General features: G+C 36.8%; 1 protein-coding gene across 1 annotated transcript in view; it reads right to left on the bottom strand.

Annotated features, from left to right (window-relative positions):
- LOC117912856 overlaps positions 1 to 17408 on the bottom strand; it is a 36351-nt gene extending 18943 nt beyond the window's left edge. Inside the window, exons 1-5 of the mRNA XM_034827615.1 lie at positions 16655 to 17408; positions 1766 to 1882; positions 1491 to 1683; positions 1109 to 1272; positions 714 to 888 (exon numbers count right to left, since the gene is read on the bottom strand). Of these exons, the coding sequence (XP_034683506.1) occupies positions 714 to 888; positions 1109 to 1272; positions 1491 to 1683; positions 1766 to 1882; positions 16655 to 17190 (1185 nt within the window). The 5' untranslated portion in view covers positions 17191 to 17408. The remainder of the gene's footprint in view (positions 1 to 713; positions 889 to 1108; positions 1273 to 1490; positions 1684 to 1765; positions 1883 to 16654) is intronic.
- Positions 17409 to 18514: the final 1106 nt, after the last annotated feature.

The following is an 18514-nucleotide window of genomic DNA, read 5'->3' as shown; positions in this document are numbered from 1 at the left end:
TGAATACAAGGCCCAAGACAAAAAATTTAGTCAAGGTGCATGTTTTCAAAGTGCAACTCAAGATGTGAAAGAACAAAGCAAACAATGTCATATTGATGTCAATATTACCATTATCAGAAAAAATGGCTAGAAGATTTGACTAGTGTATGGGTAAGCATTATGAGAGAGTATGTTAAGAATGATGACCTTTCTAGAACTGACAAAAAAAATCCAATGACTCGATTGTTTCGAAAAAAAAAATAGATCATAGAAAATACATAGGAGATGATAGATGGTGCATAAATAATGGTGGAAAGAATTCCTCATATTGGGCTGAATCTTAGATGAATTACCATCATTATGTATCAGAGAATAATGCAAGTTCAAATCAGACATAAATCAAAAATTCAAAACCTGAAAGTCAATAAATGATATAGCATGGATTCCAAAATCTTATATAAAATAACTTTCTTAGGAATCCTATAACAACAGCACCTATCTTGATGATTGAAAAACTAGTTAAAATTAGGTAGCTCAAAACTAGTTTTAAAATGAATTTGTCATATCTCTTCAATGAAGCTATCAAGATCAGAAAGGAAAGAGAAGACAATGAACTACAAACTAGAGAGTGTTACACTTACTAATAACTTCTCCAGGCTATTGTCTCTTTTATTTTATTGTTTATTGTTTACTTTACTGTGTTACTGCTCAAGCAAACTGACAATAAAACTTACATAAGTGCTATCGGAAGGGTTGCACAGTCCATCTTCCTCAGCAGAAAGGTCATCCATAAATTGGCTTACAGAGATTGGTACATAGCTCTGTGGAATTACATGACCAGCAGCAGCAATTGGAGAACAATCTAATATAGCATTGCCCTGCGGCATGAGCCTAAATGCTAGTGATGTCCTACAAGCACAGAGCCAGCCTATTAGAAAGACTGCATCAACATGGAATCCTTGGAAATTTATTGGAAAGTGGCACTAAAATTTGCCTCAACACCATATATATTACATATTTAAAACAAGAGAAATTTAAAACATAAATGAATAAACAAATACATACATAAAAACAAACCAAAGATAAAATAAAACAAAATAAAAAAGAGAACAAACAAACAAATTTATACCTTCCACTAGCAGTGCCTGAAGTGTAATCAGAAGCAGCTCTATAGGTGGCAGCAGGACGAAGGCCAGCAGTAGCATGGCTAAGCGCCTTCCCAGTAAGCAGCAAAAGATCCCCAGGAGCTGACCCACCATCTGCCAGGTACCAACGACCATTGGGGTCACAAACCTAGGGAAGAAAACAACTGATAAAAATGATTTTAAGGAACACATAATCAAAACAACAGAGGTGCAATGACAATAATTTCCAGGGTAAAGGAGTACAATTCCAAAATTTGATACAAGCATTTGAAGCCAACAACTTGAATAAGAATAACCAATCATCCCCTGACAAAAAAATTACACCTAATTTATGTTGGATTTGTCATTTGAAAGATAGAGAGATACCTGAAGACCAGGATTATCCGAAGAAATCAATGTCAGCAAACCCTTCTCAACTTCACCATTCATAGCTGGCTTCCCTCCCCCAATGGCTCCTTTGCCATTTTGCAAGGACCCATGAGAGTAGGTTGCAACAAGCACTGATGAGGATGCCTCATTAATAGGCAATGGGGTATCATCAAGCAGAGGATTGAAAACACTGCATGATATACATTTTAAAAGTAAAAACAATTGAAAAGAAAAATGAAATCCAAACAAAATTCCACCATCACTATTCTTACTCGCTTCGCAAACGAAGATATCTTGCAATAGCACACAGAGCAGCACGAGCGGCTTTTCCCATGCATCTAAAAACTTCAGCCATGCATGGAGGAGACAAGTCCGAATCTTCCAAAGCCCTGCCACAAGATGAGCTAATAAAGTGCCAAAATTGCATAGTAGTAGTAGTAGTAGTAGCAAAAATAACAGCCTGCATTGGGAGACACACTCCAAATATTCCAAATCCCTGCCACAAGATGAGCTAATAAAGTGCCAAAATTGAAAACTAGTAATACTAGCAGCAGTAGTAATAGTAATGAAAATATCAGTTATGCATGGGAAAAACATTTGAAATTTAAAAGCATGCCAAAAGATGAGCTGATAAAGTGCCAGAATTCAAAGTAGTAGCAGTGACAGAGCTCGCAGGATTAAAGAAAGTGTAAACGGGATATTTCTACTGTAGGTAGGATCAAGGAAATTAAGTAAATGTACTTATGGGACACAAGATTAGTTCTTTTATATATAGGATCACAGGATTAGGGGAAACATCAACATAAATCAACCAAACAGTCTCCTGCTTGCCTCATTATAACCATTATATACAATGTTGCATCCAACTTAGGGATCTTTTGTATAAAGCACAACCTGTTTCACATCTTCTTTATGCGGACGACACAATCATCTTCTGCAAAGCTGAAAGAGAGCAAGTAACCAACCTAAGTTGGATATTGGCATGGTTTGAGGCGGCCTCGGGACTTAGAATTAATCTGGCTAAGAGTGCCCTAATTCCCGTGGGGCAAGTGGATGAGTTGGAGGAGTTGGCGGCTGAACTAGGATGCAGAATGGGGGCCTTACCCACTGTCTATTTGGGGCTGCCCCTTGGAGCTCATCATAAAACCGCTTCTTCTTGGGACGGGGTGGAAGAAAGAATGAGAAGAAGATTAGCCCAGTGGAAAAGACAATACATTTCGAAGGGAGGTAGAATTACTCTTATCAAGAGTACTTTGGCCAGCATACCCACCTATTTTCTTTCCCTTATCCGCATCCCTAGGTCCGTTTCAAAAAGGATTGAGAAAATCCAAAGAGACTTCCTTTGGGGGGGAGGTAGCTTGGAGAGGAAAGCTCACCTAATTAAGTGGAAGGTGGTGTGTAGACCTAAGGAGGAGGGAGGTTTAGGCATCCGAAAGATTAATTTTCTGAATAGAGCCTTGTTGGGCAAATGGGTGTGGAGATATGCTTATGAGAAAGAGAACCTGTGGAAAATGGTGATAGGGGTAAAGTATGGCCAAGAGGGATGTGGGTGGAAGACAAAGGAAGCTGGTGGGCCTCACGGAGTGGGATTGTGGAAGGAGATCATGAAGGAAGCTGATTGGTGTTGGGAGAGCATTGATTTTAAGGTAGGAAAGGGGACCAAAGTGCTATTCTGGACGGATAAGTGGTGTGGTAATGAGGCGCTTTCTCAAACCTTCCCTCAGCTTTTTACCTTGGCAGGGAATAGGAATGCCAAAGTAAGTGAAGTGTGGGACTCGAGCATGGGTCAAGGAAGTTGGAATCTGAGATTGATTAGAGACTTCAACGATTGGGAGCTGGACCAGATAGGAAATATGTTGACTCTGCTGAGGGATTTCAGAACTTCTACTGAGGATGATACAATGAGATGGAAAGGGGAAGGCAATGGTGTTTTTGGGGCTAAGGGGGCCTACAAATTGTTGGTGGGGTCCTCAACCTATGCCTTCCCGAACAGACGCATTTGGTTGGATAAGGTTCCAACAAAAGTGTCTTTTTTTGCTTGGGAAGCTTCGTGGGGGAAGATCCTCACCTTGGATAAGCTTCAAAGAAGGGGGTGGCAGCTCCCTAATCGGTGTTTTTTGTGCGGATGCGAAGAGGAAAATGCGGATCATATTCTAGTTCACTGTACAGTGGTTAAATCTCTTTGGGAGATTGCACTCGCTATTTTTGGAGTCCAGTGGGTGTTCCCAAATTCAGTTATAGATGTGCTTCTTAGTTGGAGGGGTTCTTTTGTGGGAAAAAAAAGAAAAAATACATGGAATTCCATTCCGTTGTGTATATTTTGGACGGTGTGGAAGGAAAGGAACCGGTTAGCTTTTAGGGGAGGGTCTTTAGATATTCAAAAATTCAAGAATTTTTTTGTATGTAACTTGTGGAGTTGGGCGAGGGTGTACATTGGTGAGGATTCATATTCTCTTTTAGGCTTTTTAGAGTGGCTTGCGGTCACTTGAGGGTGTGTGAGGTTGTGGCAGCCTTTCTTCTTGGGCTTTTGAGTATACTACCTGTATACATGCGGCTTTTCAGCCTTCATTAATATATTCTGATGTTTATCTATCAAAAAAAAAAAAAAAGCACAACCTGAGCATGCCATATACAGAAAAACACAGGCTACTTTGAATACTATTTCTAAGTAATTCTCTGCCCTCTAAATGTATGTGCAAAATCCTCCTTGTTATTTTCTAACCTCTAAAAATTCAATCAAAGCAACCAACAAATTCATCAGGGTTTATTTTTTAGTATTATTATGTTCTAAATTTATCAAGGTGTTCAAATTTATTTTAATTTTGGTTGATTTGTTTAATCCAGATGTGCTCTGGACTGCCTATATAAAGGCCATCTCAATGAATAATAAATCAGATCTGAAGATTCATTAAACTCATTGGTTGCTTCCTATTTTTCCTCTTTCTACTTTTCTCCCTTTTTTCCTCCCTTCATTCTCTAACCTAATTCCAATATCTGTTTCATATATATACATATCCTGCCCATCCTGCATCGGTTTGGTATCCAAGAATTTCAGCCCAAACAAAATTCAAATATCAACTTTTTATTTCAATTTTCTTTTCAATTCACCATCCCAGTTTTATTTTTTTCATTTTATTCATCAAACTTTTATACTCATTGCACCACTAACCAGATATTAATCCTTTAGTTCTGATTGGGTTTAGCTTTTTTTTTTCCAAAAGAAGAAGGAGAAGGAGAAGCCTAATTGCAGAAGTGAAGGAGGACAAGAACTGGGCTGATCATAAACATGCTTGAAGACACATAGCATACTTTGAATTTGTCTATGGTTCAGGTACATAGACCTTTCATTAGACCTGGCACAATCAAATATTTCATGTCTACTGGCAGTTTAAGAAATGACATAGGTCCCTAAACTAAACTTTTGAAAAAAAAAAAAAAGGAATAAAAAAAATATTTTGATAAGAGATTGTACTAATAAAGGCGCAAAAAATACACAAAAGCATGTAGGTCGTATACAAGTAAAAAAAAAAAAGCAGAAAGCAGAAAAGAGGGTACAAAAAAAATACTTCCTCCCTCATCCAATACCCAACCACTATGAAATTAATCAAATGCATATAGCCACCACTTATATACACCCTAAACCACAGAGAAATTGTTTAGGAATAAACTTTTTAGCCTTTGATTAGACAATTCCTCACTATCAAAAAATCTCTTATTTCTTTCCTTCCATATCATCCAGAAATTGCAAGTAGAACCAGCTCTCTAAGCCTTATTCGTCTTTTCTCTATAAAAGACCCATGCCACCCTAGGAGGGTTTCCCTAACTGAATCAAAAATAACCCACTATACACCAAAAATGGGGAACATCAGCTACTATAATAATCTCGCCTTGTCACAATGAAGAAGGAATAAAGCAATGAATTCAGAGTATCTTTGGGATTCTATTCGTTTTCTAGCTTCTCTTTGGGCTTTTTGTTCTAAGTTTTTTAAGGGGATACCTCTTAATGTGTTACAACTTGATTGGTTAGCGGTGTGTAATTCCAATGGGTTGATCTAACTAGAGTGTTTGCTTGTTTTTTCTTTGTATTTTCTTATATTTGATTACTTGTAGTCTTGTTTTTCTTTGGTAGGAGGATTCCTCATCCTTCTCTTGTACTTCCTTTTTATCAATATATTCCTTTGTCGTTTCCTATCAAAAAAAAACAATGAAGAAGGAATAAGAAAAAAATGGTTCCAAGCTATTTGCTTACCACTACGTTTGCCACCCACACATGAATGAGATACACTTCTTTCTTCTTCTTTTTTCCTCTTTTTTATAAACAAATAGAACAATGTATTAAAAGAGCACCAAGAAAAGGGGATGCACCCTATGTATACAAGAAATCTAAGTAAAAAATAAAACAAAAAATATTGTTTGTCCAACCGTCCCACCAGAATTTTGTTTGTCCACCCATCCCTCCCACCAAAATATTGTTTGTCTAGCATTTTTACCCGAGTGGCTATCTTACGGCCGAATTTGTCCCAACCTTTTCTAATTTCTTTCTATAGACTCACAACAAAAGCCTCCACCTCACTAAAATTCCACCCCCGTTCATATTCCCCGAGACTTCCCATTAATAATCTTCCTCCACAAGCTCTCTCGCTCAAGGACAAACCTTCACAACCATCTGTGAAGTTAAGGGTGGCAATTTTGGCATGACACAATAACATGACTCAAAAACAACACAAATTCTAGCAGGTTCATGTTATGTATAATCGTGTTTGTATCATAATTATGTCAACCCATATAACCTGTTTAATAAACGGAAAATATTAAGATTTGACTACTCAACCCATTTAACCCATTTATTTAATTGTGTCAAAATGACTTGTTTACTTAATTGTATCACAATGACCCATTCATGACCTAATCCATTTATGACTCATTTAACCCATATAAATTTATTAATTTTATATATTTAAAAATTATAAAAAAATTATAATATTTTTTTTAATTATAAATATCATATAGTTAAAAAATTAAATAACTACATAAGAAATATTTTATATATTTCATTCTAAAGATTTAAAATATATTATAATTAAAACATTAAATAAAATTATAAACAAGTGCACACTTAAATTTTAAATTTGTTTTTTATATTATAAACACACTATAATTAAAACTATATAATTAAATTAATTAAGATTTTAAAAAAATGAAAACATAAAAGTTAAAATAACTAAAAAGTATCTTAAAATAACACATTTATAAATTTTAAAATGGTTAAAATGGTTAGAATCATGTCAATGCTTTATTTGGATTAATTCATACACAGTCCACTTAACTCATTCATTAAACTGGTCATGTTGTGTTACCCATGTAATAAAAGGGTCATGTTTGTATCATGTCATTCTAACATAATTATTAAACAGGTTGTATTCAAGTTGAGTAAATTTTCACTATTTCTTATTTTAACATGACACAACACAACCCATTGTTGTCCCTAGGTCAAGAAAAGCCCTATTGAGAACCTCTAATCTTCTAATGCCCAAACCTTCAAACTTTTGATCGTTACAAACCTTAGACCAATTCCTTACATGCATCATGTTGCCTTCAAATTTACTTGACATAATTTTATTTTCATTTTATTTTTTATTTTAGTTATGGAAATTAGCAATATTTTGGCTCAATTTAACTTGACATAATTTTACCCTTTATATCATCATCCTTTTGCCAAGCACCATGACCAAAAGTGACCCTTTTGATGCTAAGCTTAGTCACCCACAAACTGAAATAAGCCAACTCTTCTCCAAAATAACTAAAGTTCAAGAATAGTTATCTCAATTGTTTCTCCTTGTTAGATAGGATGGTGAATGCAATCCAGTCCTTGCTTTTCTTTCTCCATCTCAAGTGATGTGTAGGATAAGTTGGTTTGGAGAATTAGCAAGGGCTCCTTTTCATTTAGATCCTACTACTTATTATGCTCGATGTAGTCCCCATTTTCCATGCTAAGTTAATTTGGAATGCAAGAGCACCCTCCAAGGTTAGTCTTTTGGTCAAGAAAGCTTCTAGGAAGAGATTCAAAAGAATACTCACTATTGACCATCTTATGGAATGAGGATGGAGTTTGGTCAATAGGTATTGCCTTTGAATACCTATTGACAAAGAAAAAAAATGAGTCACCCAATCACATCCTCATCCATTGAATTCGACCATTGTTTTATAGACTTTGATGTGTTCTTTGGTAGGTGCCCTTTTTATCCTTCCCTATTCAATTAAGAATATCGTACTTAATTCATGTGGACCATTTGGGGTGCTAAGTGCAAAGATGTGTGGGAGTTAACCCCACTAGTTATCTCTTGGATTACTTGGAAAAAGCAAAACATGAGAAGTTTAAAGAGGTGATGTGATAATGCTTGAAAATGAAGGAAATGCTTTTTAAGACCTTGTTTTTTGTGGCTAGTGGTAGTTTTAAGATCCTTTTTGTCCATGTTGGACTTTGTTAATAGTTTGGGGGTTAGCTAGCATAGACATGGATTGTTTTGTTCTTTGGTGCATTGTTTGTATGCACTGTGTGTACTTAGGCTACACTCCCTTTTGTTAGACATTTTTAATTTATCTCTATTTATCCATTAAAATAATTATCTCAAGTGTTTCTCATTTTAGGAAAGCACCCAACAAGCAAACCTAGGGAGGAGGAACTTACCACTCCCATATTAGGATAATTTACTCTAGGCACACACCTTGGCCTATTACACACACTCGAGAGCAATTTCGAGGATCACATGTTATAGCACATAATGAGAGAAGATTCACTAGTGCCTAGTGGAGAGATCTAATACATCAATGGCTAAACTTGAAACAATAAATCTCTAGTATCTTCACTTATCAAAATAAATAAATAAATCTTTAGTATCGTTGACTACTTAGCAAAATTTAAGGAACTAATGTTGACATGTGATGTTATGAGGAGGCCTCAATTCAACCACTAGGTTCATAATGATTTGAGACCACAAATTAGAAGTGAAGTGAATCCACATTCTCCTAAAACCTTAGAAGTGGCCTATCACAAGGCCTTAGAGGTAGAAAAAACCAAGGAAATCCTCATAGTATAGGACTTTTTCCTAAGATGGATTTGAAAGTAGCGCCCAATCCAGTCCAACTATCTCTAAGAATGGTTACCAATCACATCAAGAGTAAGCAAGGGCAAGGAGATCTTGTAGTTACTCTAAGAGTGGGAATGCCATTGATTGCCACCATTGTCGAGGTGAGGGTAACTTTGCATCACATGACCTTCATCACAATCTGGTCATTATACATCAGTCAAAAGGTGCTTGCAAGGAAGAGGACAATATCCAATGGGTCCTTGAAAAGTCCATCAAATTCAAGGGAAGAAGTTAGATACTAACACAGGTGACAACTCGAACCCCATATCAATGTGATGAGGTGTATCTAATCTACCCTTTCAAGTGATGATGAAAGGAAGTGTACTTCTATCTTTTACACTAACTCCACGTGGGGACATAAAGGGTTTAAGATAGTTATTCATTGGGGTAGTTCAATGAATGTGGTCTCTAATGCAATTGTGTCTAGAATGAATTTACAAATTGATCCACAACCATAATCATAAAGGGTAGCATGGGTGGACAAGACTTCCTTAATTGCATCTAGGTCATGTCTGGTCCCTACTAAGGTAGGTGCTTATTCTCACGATATATGAAGTGAGAGACAATGAATTTACAAATTGATCCACGCCCATAGTCATGAAGGGTAGTATGGGTAGACAAGACTTCTTTACCAATATCTAGAAGATGTTTGGTACCTACCAAGGTACATGCTTCTCCTCACAATATATAATGTGATGAGCTACCTATGGACATAATCCATACGCTAGTAGGATGTCCCTAGCTATATGATCTTGATGTCATCCATTATGAATTTTAAGGGTAAGTCCATACTCCTTACATCCACAAAACCATCAAAAAGGGTACACAAGTCTAAATCAAAATCATCTTCTCAGGTTGATAAAGCTCATCCAAGAGATTGCAAACCACAACAAAGGCACCTAAGGACACTCACCAAAAAACCGTATATCTCCTCAACCATAACAAGTTGATACATGAGAATAGATAATTAGGTGAAATACTTGCTTTTAGTGGTTAAGTATTTTTGGATCTAGAAAGAGATTAGCCTTCAGAAGTTAGCACTTTACTTTGTGAATTTCAAGACATCACTCCCAAAGAGCTTCCTAATGAATTGCCATCAATTAAGGGCATCTAGCATGCCATCAACCTTATCCTAGGTTCCCAACTTCCAACCTTGCCTACTGTAGGTAGAGGAACTCTTAGAAAAGCATGGATCAAGCATAGCCTTAGCTTATGTATTATACCTACCTTATTGACCCTTAAGAAAGATGGCCCTTGGAAAATGTATGTGAATAATAGAACCATTAAAAAGATCACTATCAAATATATGTTCCCCAAAACCATTTTAGACAATATGCTCCATTTGTTGGCCAGTGCTTAGAGGTTCTCTAAGATTGACTTACATAGTGCTTACCACCAAATTATCATTAAACTAGGAGATGAATAAAAAATTGAGTTTAAGATCCAAACAATATGAATAATTGGTAATGCACAATGAATTGTCCAACAGACCAACCGCATTCATCATTTTTTTTTGTAAGGAAAAGTATTGTATTATGAAAAGGCGCTAAAGTAGCAACCCAAGATATGCAAGAAAGAAAAGGAAACATTCACCCCCTAACAATTGAAACAAACAACCATCCAAAAGGAAATACAAAAAACAATCCCTCCCTCAATGGGAACCCACCCAATCAATGAAATCAAATAAGGTCGAAGGACCGTCTTTATAAGTGCATACATCATAGTCATGTCCCAGGTCTTTACACCATTGTATTAGGAAATTCCTGGTGGTCTATTTTGATAACATCCTAATCTTTGGGCCAAACAAAGGAAGAGCATTTGGATTATCACTAGGTAGGTATTTTGGATCTCAATAAAATAAAGTTATATGTCAAACTTTTTGGACCTCAATAGTAGATAAATTATATATGGAATGGTTAGAAAATAAGGAATCTTCCTATGCTCTCATAAAAAAAAAAAAAAACAGTATAAATAATATACAATTTTCAGAGTTATACAATAGATCGAAACTAAATAAGACAACTGACATACTTCAAAAATTCTTCCCACAAAGCCTCTCAATTACAACTTCCCTAATTTACATGGTCAACTAATTTAAAAAAATATCTTGGAGTGGATAGCTTCCACTTGAGGGGAGGTAGTTCTTTCTGGTCCTTTTCTTTTTTGGGCTGTAGCCAGCTTGTATACTCCCTGTATGCTTTGTGGCGTTTAGCCTTTTTAATGAATTCCTTGTTTACTTATCAAAAAAAAAAAAAAAAAACTAATTTTAAAAAATACACAAAAGCAGGAATAAATTAAATAAACTCCAAGAAATTAAAAACAATTGTTAGATTCCAACAAGAACTTTAAGAAATGTTTTTTTTTTCCCAACAATTGTAAATCAAATTTTTAGGATTTACATATTTGCACAGGGAATAGCAGCAAACCCTAAGAAAGTTAATTTTTTTGATAGGCAAAACAAGGACATATATTAATAGCACCCAAAAAAATGGTGCATCAAATTACACACAATATATACAAAATGTTCATTAGGCAAACAAAAAGAAAGAAATCCAACAAAAAACAATCCTCACTCATTAGTTGGAACTCAATCAATCTACAAAATCTATCATGATCATAGAGGTATTATCTATGTACACTAACCCAATCCAAAAAAATACGTATAAAAAGGATTTGATTGCTTGCTCCAGCTATTCTGCATCTTTAAAAGCTTGTCCATTTCTTTCCATCCATAGCATCCAAAAAGGCATAAAGGAGCAGCTCCTCACACTTTCTTATGTTTTTTTCCCTTAAAAGGATTCCTCTTACAAAGGAGTACAACACCTAAGTCACACCAAACAGGGAGAAAAACCAGCTGCCACAAGACTCTTGTTATGGAACAATGAAGAAGCATATGATCAACCGACTCTTCTTGCCCTTTACACCAGTAGCATCCATTCAATATACTCAAACCCCTCCTTAGCTAATCAAGCATTAACAACCTTCCCCAATCAGCTTGACCAACTCGAGTCTAACTTGACCGACCCAAACTCAACCCAAGTTTAGAAAAATGAGGTTGGGTTAGGTTTGGGTTAAGTGCCTCTAATTGGAGGTCGGGTTAGGTTAGGCTCAAGTTGATTATTTTGTAATTTGGGTTAAGCTTAGGTCAGCTATCAATCCGACCAACCCACCCAAGTTGCAGCCGCCCTAATTTCAATACCAAATCTCTAGATCCATTTGCCAAATAGAGCCTTGTTAAGGATATGCAGATTCCTAATTTCAAGACCACCCCTCTACTTGTCTAAACAGATAGTAAACTAGTTAACACCAGATGAGGCTTTTTGCCAAGCATCTCCTTAACCTATAGGAAATCCCTTTGAATATGCTCCAACCACTAGCTCATCTTTCATGGAATAGCAAAAAGAGACATGAAATAAATTGACAGGTTTGAAAACATACCTTTGTTCGAGGTAATCTCCCCACTTTTGAAAGGTATTGCCTCTTCAACGATTAGAGATTCTCTAAATTTCTTCTCCACTAATTGGTATGCCCTCACTAATTAGAGGGGGGTTCCTAAAGGGAGGTTGAAATATACAGTGGAAAGCTTCCCAACCTTGCAATCCAACACCCAAACAAGACCCTTCATATTCTCTAAAGTTCTTCTCCACTATTGGAATCAACTCACTTTTCTCCATATTTTTTTTTTTAAAGTTGAATATTGCCTCTAAAACCACATGAAGGCCTAATTTAAATGCTTTAAATGGTTTTGATTAGCATAGCAGAAAACTATGGAATCATAGGCAACCAACAAATGGGACACCTCCATCCTTGAAGCCTAAGATGAAGGCCTCTAGCTCTTCTCACAATTTGGCCAAGAGCACCCATTACCAAAATAAAAAGGTTAGAGGAGAAATGACCTCCTTGCCTCAAACCCCTTGGGCTCTTAAAGAAACTAGAAAAGACACTAGAATGGAGAATTTAGTAATAGAAATGCACCATTTGATCCATCTCACCTACTTTTGACCAAAGCTCACACTATCTAAAACCACTAACAAGAAGTCCCAATTTACATGGTCATCGATGCGCCTTTTCAATGTCCAACTAGAAAATGAACCCCCCCCCAAATCCCCCCCATTGAACCTCTTTAACTTTGGGTTTAGAGTCTCATTAGGAATTAGGACTACATCAAGAATTTGTTTACCCTCCACAAGAGCATGCTGGTAATTGAAACCATTTTACACACCATCTTTTTTAACCTATTCGCCAAGGCTTCAGCCAATAACTTGTACAACACCCCAACTATGCTAATCAGTTTGAAATCTTTCAAGCCCTTTGCTGCACCTAACTTAGGTATCAAAACAAGAACATAGCATTCAAACTTTGCTCAAAGGAGCGAACATTAAAAAATTCCTTAATGAAATCCATCACTTTAGATTTGACCAAATTTCCTTTGGTTTACGTCTCCACATTAATTCTTCTAACAAGGCCCACTTGCTAAACTCAGCCACCGCTAACCTTTTAGCATCAACTTCTTCCACAAATAAGGTAGTTTCTCTCTCTTTTGAGTCCCAAAAGCTTATTTGGTTTAGGGCCTCCAGTTTTCTGATTGTGACATTCCCAAGGACCTCTTTATTCCAAACTTTTAAGTCATGTTTGAGGGCCTTTAACTTTGCCGTAAATATGACTATACAAGCCACTCACATTATAACTCACCCATTAGCTCTTCACAAGATCTTTGAAGCCTTTTGATTTAAGCCACATGTTTTCAAATCTAAAAGGTGTTTTTCCCTTCCTCAACTCAACACCATCTAGAATTATAGGGGAAAGCTTTGAAATAAGTTTAAGTAAAACATTCTAGATTAAACCAGAAAAATGATCCTCTCTCAATCATTTGACACTAAGAAATGGTCTAGCCTTGAAGAAGATTGAAAATTCTAACCACCAATCTTAGTGAATGGCCCTCCTACTAGTGGAAGATCCCTCAAACTCAGGTCCTCCATGATCTTCGAAGAACACTTCTCCTTTCCTCGAGGAATCTGACCATATTAAAATCTCCTCCTAAGCACCAAGTGTCATTCCAAAGACCTCTTATGGCACCCAAGTCATTTTAGAAGGGACAAAACTATTTCAATGGTCAAAGATAGTATCTATTAGCCATCCTCAAAAGTTGATGTTGTTATGATGTGTCCCAATGTAGAACTTGTCAATTAACCAAAGCTAGAAAGCAAAACACAAGTTTGTACACACCTTCCCCAGTGCTACACACATGACACACCATGTCGTGATCTTAGCATGGATTTTGATCCTAGAGTGCCTAAAATAGCCCAAGGACATGACTTTATCTTAGTGGTAGTAGATCGGTCCTTCAAGATGACTCATTTCATAGATTATAAGAAAACAACTCATGCCTCCCATTTGGTCAATTCTTTTCTAAGGATGTTGTCCAACTTCATGGACTATACCCACTTTCACAATGTCTAACCAAGACACTAAATTTGTTAGTAACTTCCAAAAAACATAATGGAAACTTTTTTAAACTATTATAAAGTTTTCTTCAACATTTCACGCATAAATTGATAGTGAAACTAAGGTCGATAACTATAGTGTAAGTGACTTAATTAGATGCCTAGTGAGCAAAAAAATTGGTAATTGGGATCTCCTACTAACCAGAGCAACACTTTCATACAAAAATTCATTTAATAAATCTACATGCAAATCTCCTTTTAAAATTGTTTCATGGGCTTACCCCCAACAACCCACAAACTTATTCCCTTTCCCTTTGCTTCTCACTCATCTAGTCCATTGAATCATTTTCTCAAAACATCCATGATTTGCATTCTAACATAAAGAGAAAAAATTGTGTTTAAGTAATGAAAAGTACAAACAAGTAGCCAATGTACACCATAGGAATGAAGGATATAATGAAGGTGAGTATGTCTTGGTTCTCTTCCACCTAAGCATTACTCCAAAAACTCCTCAAAGAAACTCCATGCTCTTTGTGCCCTAAGCATTACACTAAAAACTCCTACAAGAAACTCCATGATACACCCACTAGACCTTTTCATATTCTGTCATTTGGGACCTAACACTTATCTACTTGATTTACCTACTGACATAAACATTAATTCAGTTTTTAATGTGGATGACTTGCTTTCTTATCAAGGCAACTTTCAATCTCTAATTGTTTTGGCTAATATTTCTACAAGTGTGGCCATAGCTCTACCAATTCCTAGATCTTCACCATTTCCACTGAGATAATAGAGAAAATTAAGGGAATACTTGAAAATGAGATCATTAAATTCTCTCATGGTGGTCATCATCCTTTATCTTGTCAAATGGTGTAATTGCCTAGATGTCAATGCAACTTGGGTTATGACATGGAGCTGTGACATCTTGACCCTAATCTTTCAAAGCATTATATAGTCATCACTCATTAGAGTTGAGTTCCTTTTAGGGAGGGAAGATTGATGTAGAACAATACATGTCAAACATGCCCTTCTCACCCTTGTCATGAATGTAGGCAAAGGGAACTTATCTTTTAGTTAAGATTATCACATATATTTTCACTACCAAATTTATTTTACAATTTTAGTTTATTTGTTTTATCTAGACATGCTCTACATTGTCTATATAAAGGTTAACTTTGCTGAATAATAAAACACTGGTAGTTGTCTACTTTTCCTCTTATTTTCTACTTTTTCTCCCTATTTTCCCCCCTCCCTGTTCCCTAATCCAATTCAAACTCTTTCTTTTTCTTTTTTCCTATTCTGCCAATTCTGCATCACATGGTGTATTAATTTATGAAACAAAAAAATGTTATCCCAAGTAGAGCATCAAAGCATTGAGAATTTTTCCGAAAAGTGTGGGACAGTAGCACCACTTAGGGAAGCTACAACCTCTAATTCATCTTCACATGCTCTAACTATATAACCATTTCTCAGCAACTCATAGCAATATTTATGAAAAAACACCATTTTTTTGGGTCTATGCATATCAATTCCCAAGATGCCTGCATAAGTGTGGTTCAGATAATAAGTACATGGTTCCCAAATAATGCATCAACCCATTGACAATATTACCCCAGAGTACAAGATAACAGTATCACTTGGGTAGCTACAATCTTTAATTCATCTTTACATGCTCTCAACAAGTGATAATCCACTTAAGGGATGGTGAGTCTCTCTTGGTTTTTTTGTTTTAGAGGCCTTAGCCGTCTTGTATACCACCTGTATGCTATGTGATTTTTTGCCTTTTTTTTAATGAACTTCTGATTTGCTAATCAAAAAAAAACAAGTGATAATTATATAACCATTTCTCAATGAAAAGTACTTCTAAAGCAACACCATTTTGCCAGGTATACATGCCAATTCATGAGATAAATCAGTAGTGCTATCCACTAAAGCCAGCACTATTCAGACTATACAGCCGAGAATTCATAATCATGAAACCATTTTGATGAAGCAGCTGTAAAAAAATTTCACCATTCCTAAGCTAGAAGGTTATACCAAAAAAAACTGTACTACCAACTCATGAGCTTAGTCAGTTGGGCTATCCACTAAAGCCAGCATTATTCAGACTACAAAGCAGAGAATTCATGATAATGAAACCATATTTATGAAGCATGTGTAAAAAAATTCACCATTTTTATCCATAGGAAGTTTTAAAAAAATGAAAAAATGAAACAAAATAGAAAAACGTGAATACCTTAAAAGCATTGAGAAGTTTCCCAAATATTGTAAGATGGTAGCACTACTAAGGAAAGCTCCAACCTTTAATTCTTCATAATTTGATCTAGCAATAGATAAGCCTTTCTTGGCCAATAATTACAACTATTATGGACACAACACCATTGCTCTATGGTTCTATCCACTAATACTAGCATTATAAAGACGAGGAACTAAAGAATTCGCAATTATCAAATTATAATCAGGCAGCATTGAGGGAATCATTCCACCCTTTCTTGGCGTAGAATCCAAAAACTCGCCACATCCAAACAAAACAACAAAGAAAAAAATTGAAAAACGCATACAATACCTTCCCGCCCTGTACATGTAAACACCGCGACTCCCCTTCCCCCAATTGCCTCCTCCGGTGCCAACACTCAAAGCCCTAGCCTTGAAATACAACCTCGCCGACTCCAAACCGCACCTCATCAACGCGGCGTCCTCGCTCCCGACCTCGATCACCGCGGCGTTGTGCCGCATCAGAGACCCCGACAGCGCCTCCACCGCTCGAACATACGGCCCCGCCGGCGCACCATCATAAGACACAATATCGCAGAGCCGGACCCTCGCCAGCGGCACTGCCATAGTCAGCGCCGGCTCTCCGGAAGGGTGCGCGGCGGCGATCGGCACCACATGGTCGATGGCTATGGCGGAAGGGGGCAGCTGACGGTGAGACGACGGCGGAGGAGGCTGCGGGGCTGCGGGGCCAAGGGAGAGCGGGGAGGGGAGTTGAGGCTGGAGGGGGGCAGCGGAGGGGGATCTAAGAGAGGAGGTGGAGGAAGGGAGAGGGATCGGCTGCGACGCCGGTGCAGAGGAAGTCTGCTGCATCATCATGGCCACAACCATCGATCATTCTGGAATGTTCTGGGGCTGATGGTGGGAGCGCTGGGAGTTTCGGATTCAGTGTAGCGGAGGTGTAGGGAGGGGGTTTACAGCTGGGTTTTGGAGTGGTTGAGTTTGAGCAGAGGTTCCATTTGCCGGAGAAGAGAGTGAAAGAGAGTTCTTTTGTTGTCTAGCTTTTCAAGTTTTGGGGCTTGGTGTTGTGTGGTGCAGGGAAAGTAGGTGGTGCCTATGATCATGACCGTTTGCGCTGTGGAAAGACTCATGCCAAACATTTCCGTTCATCTTCATCGCAATTCAACGGCCCAAATAATATGTACATTTGGTGATGAAACCCGCCCAATCCTAGAATTTTTCTTTTCCACTTGTTTTTCCCTGAATTGATAACAAATAAAGGTATAATATAAAGTAGAATTTGTGATTAAAGCCGTTAAAAGAATAGTTCGCTTTTACCATAATTTTGGAATGTTCATGGTCACCCCATCTTACATCTCCATTTTATGTACAATACATGTCTCTTTAGGGCATTTTTATCTTCTTCTTTTTTTGTTTGCTTAAAATGTACACAATATTTACGTCATTTACGTCAATTATAATTTTTGCTATTTTGAAACAAATCATTAATGATTCGAGACTTAAAAATGAATAAATGTGATATAATTTGAATTTTATATGGATGCAAAATATATTTTGATTATGTGCATTGTAGGGGCACATAAAGCAATTGACACGTGTAAGCCTAAAAATATGAGTGGACAAACTTGAGGCAACAATCGTGTCATCACCAACCCCTTAAGACAACACCTAGTAGTATTAATTATGAAAAGACATGTAATAGATGTGATGGATATTACCTTTATAATCACAACACCTAAAGAGTTTTTAGCATTTAAATCACATGAAGCATAATCATTACATAACAACTCAACCCCTCATTAACAATATAATCACTTCACTATGCATAATGTTAATATTGTAATGGCATGACAACCAAAAAAAGGCGATGACATTGGCAAGTGAGCTCTCAAGCCATGGTCCTTCAAGTTGTCTAGAGTCTTTAACCTCATTCATGGATAACCTCATATGAGAAAGAGCTCCCGGGGTATTTACTATCCAAAATTCTATATGCTCAATGGGATGGATGATTCTCTCAAATACCTTACGCATGTATGCTAAATGTTGGTATATTCCAATGGGTCCAAATGGTTGTTATTCGAGCTCACATTCTTATTTTAAACAAAGAGTTTAGTGAAATTAGAATTTAATCATATGTGCAAGGATGCTTAGAAACTCATGATTACTTTTTTTTTTCTCGATTAAGATAATTAAT

This window comes from Vitis riparia, chromosome 1 (assembly GCF_004353265.1).
Source record: "Vitis riparia cultivar Riparia Gloire de Montpellier isolate 1030 chromosome 1, EGFV_Vit.rip_1.0, whole genome shotgun sequence".
Lineage (NCBI taxonomy): Eukaryota > Viridiplantae > Streptophyta > Magnoliopsida > Vitales > Vitaceae > Vitis > Vitis riparia.
Note: the sequence above shows the minus strand (reverse complement) of the source record. Positions and strands in the feature narration are given on the sequence as shown.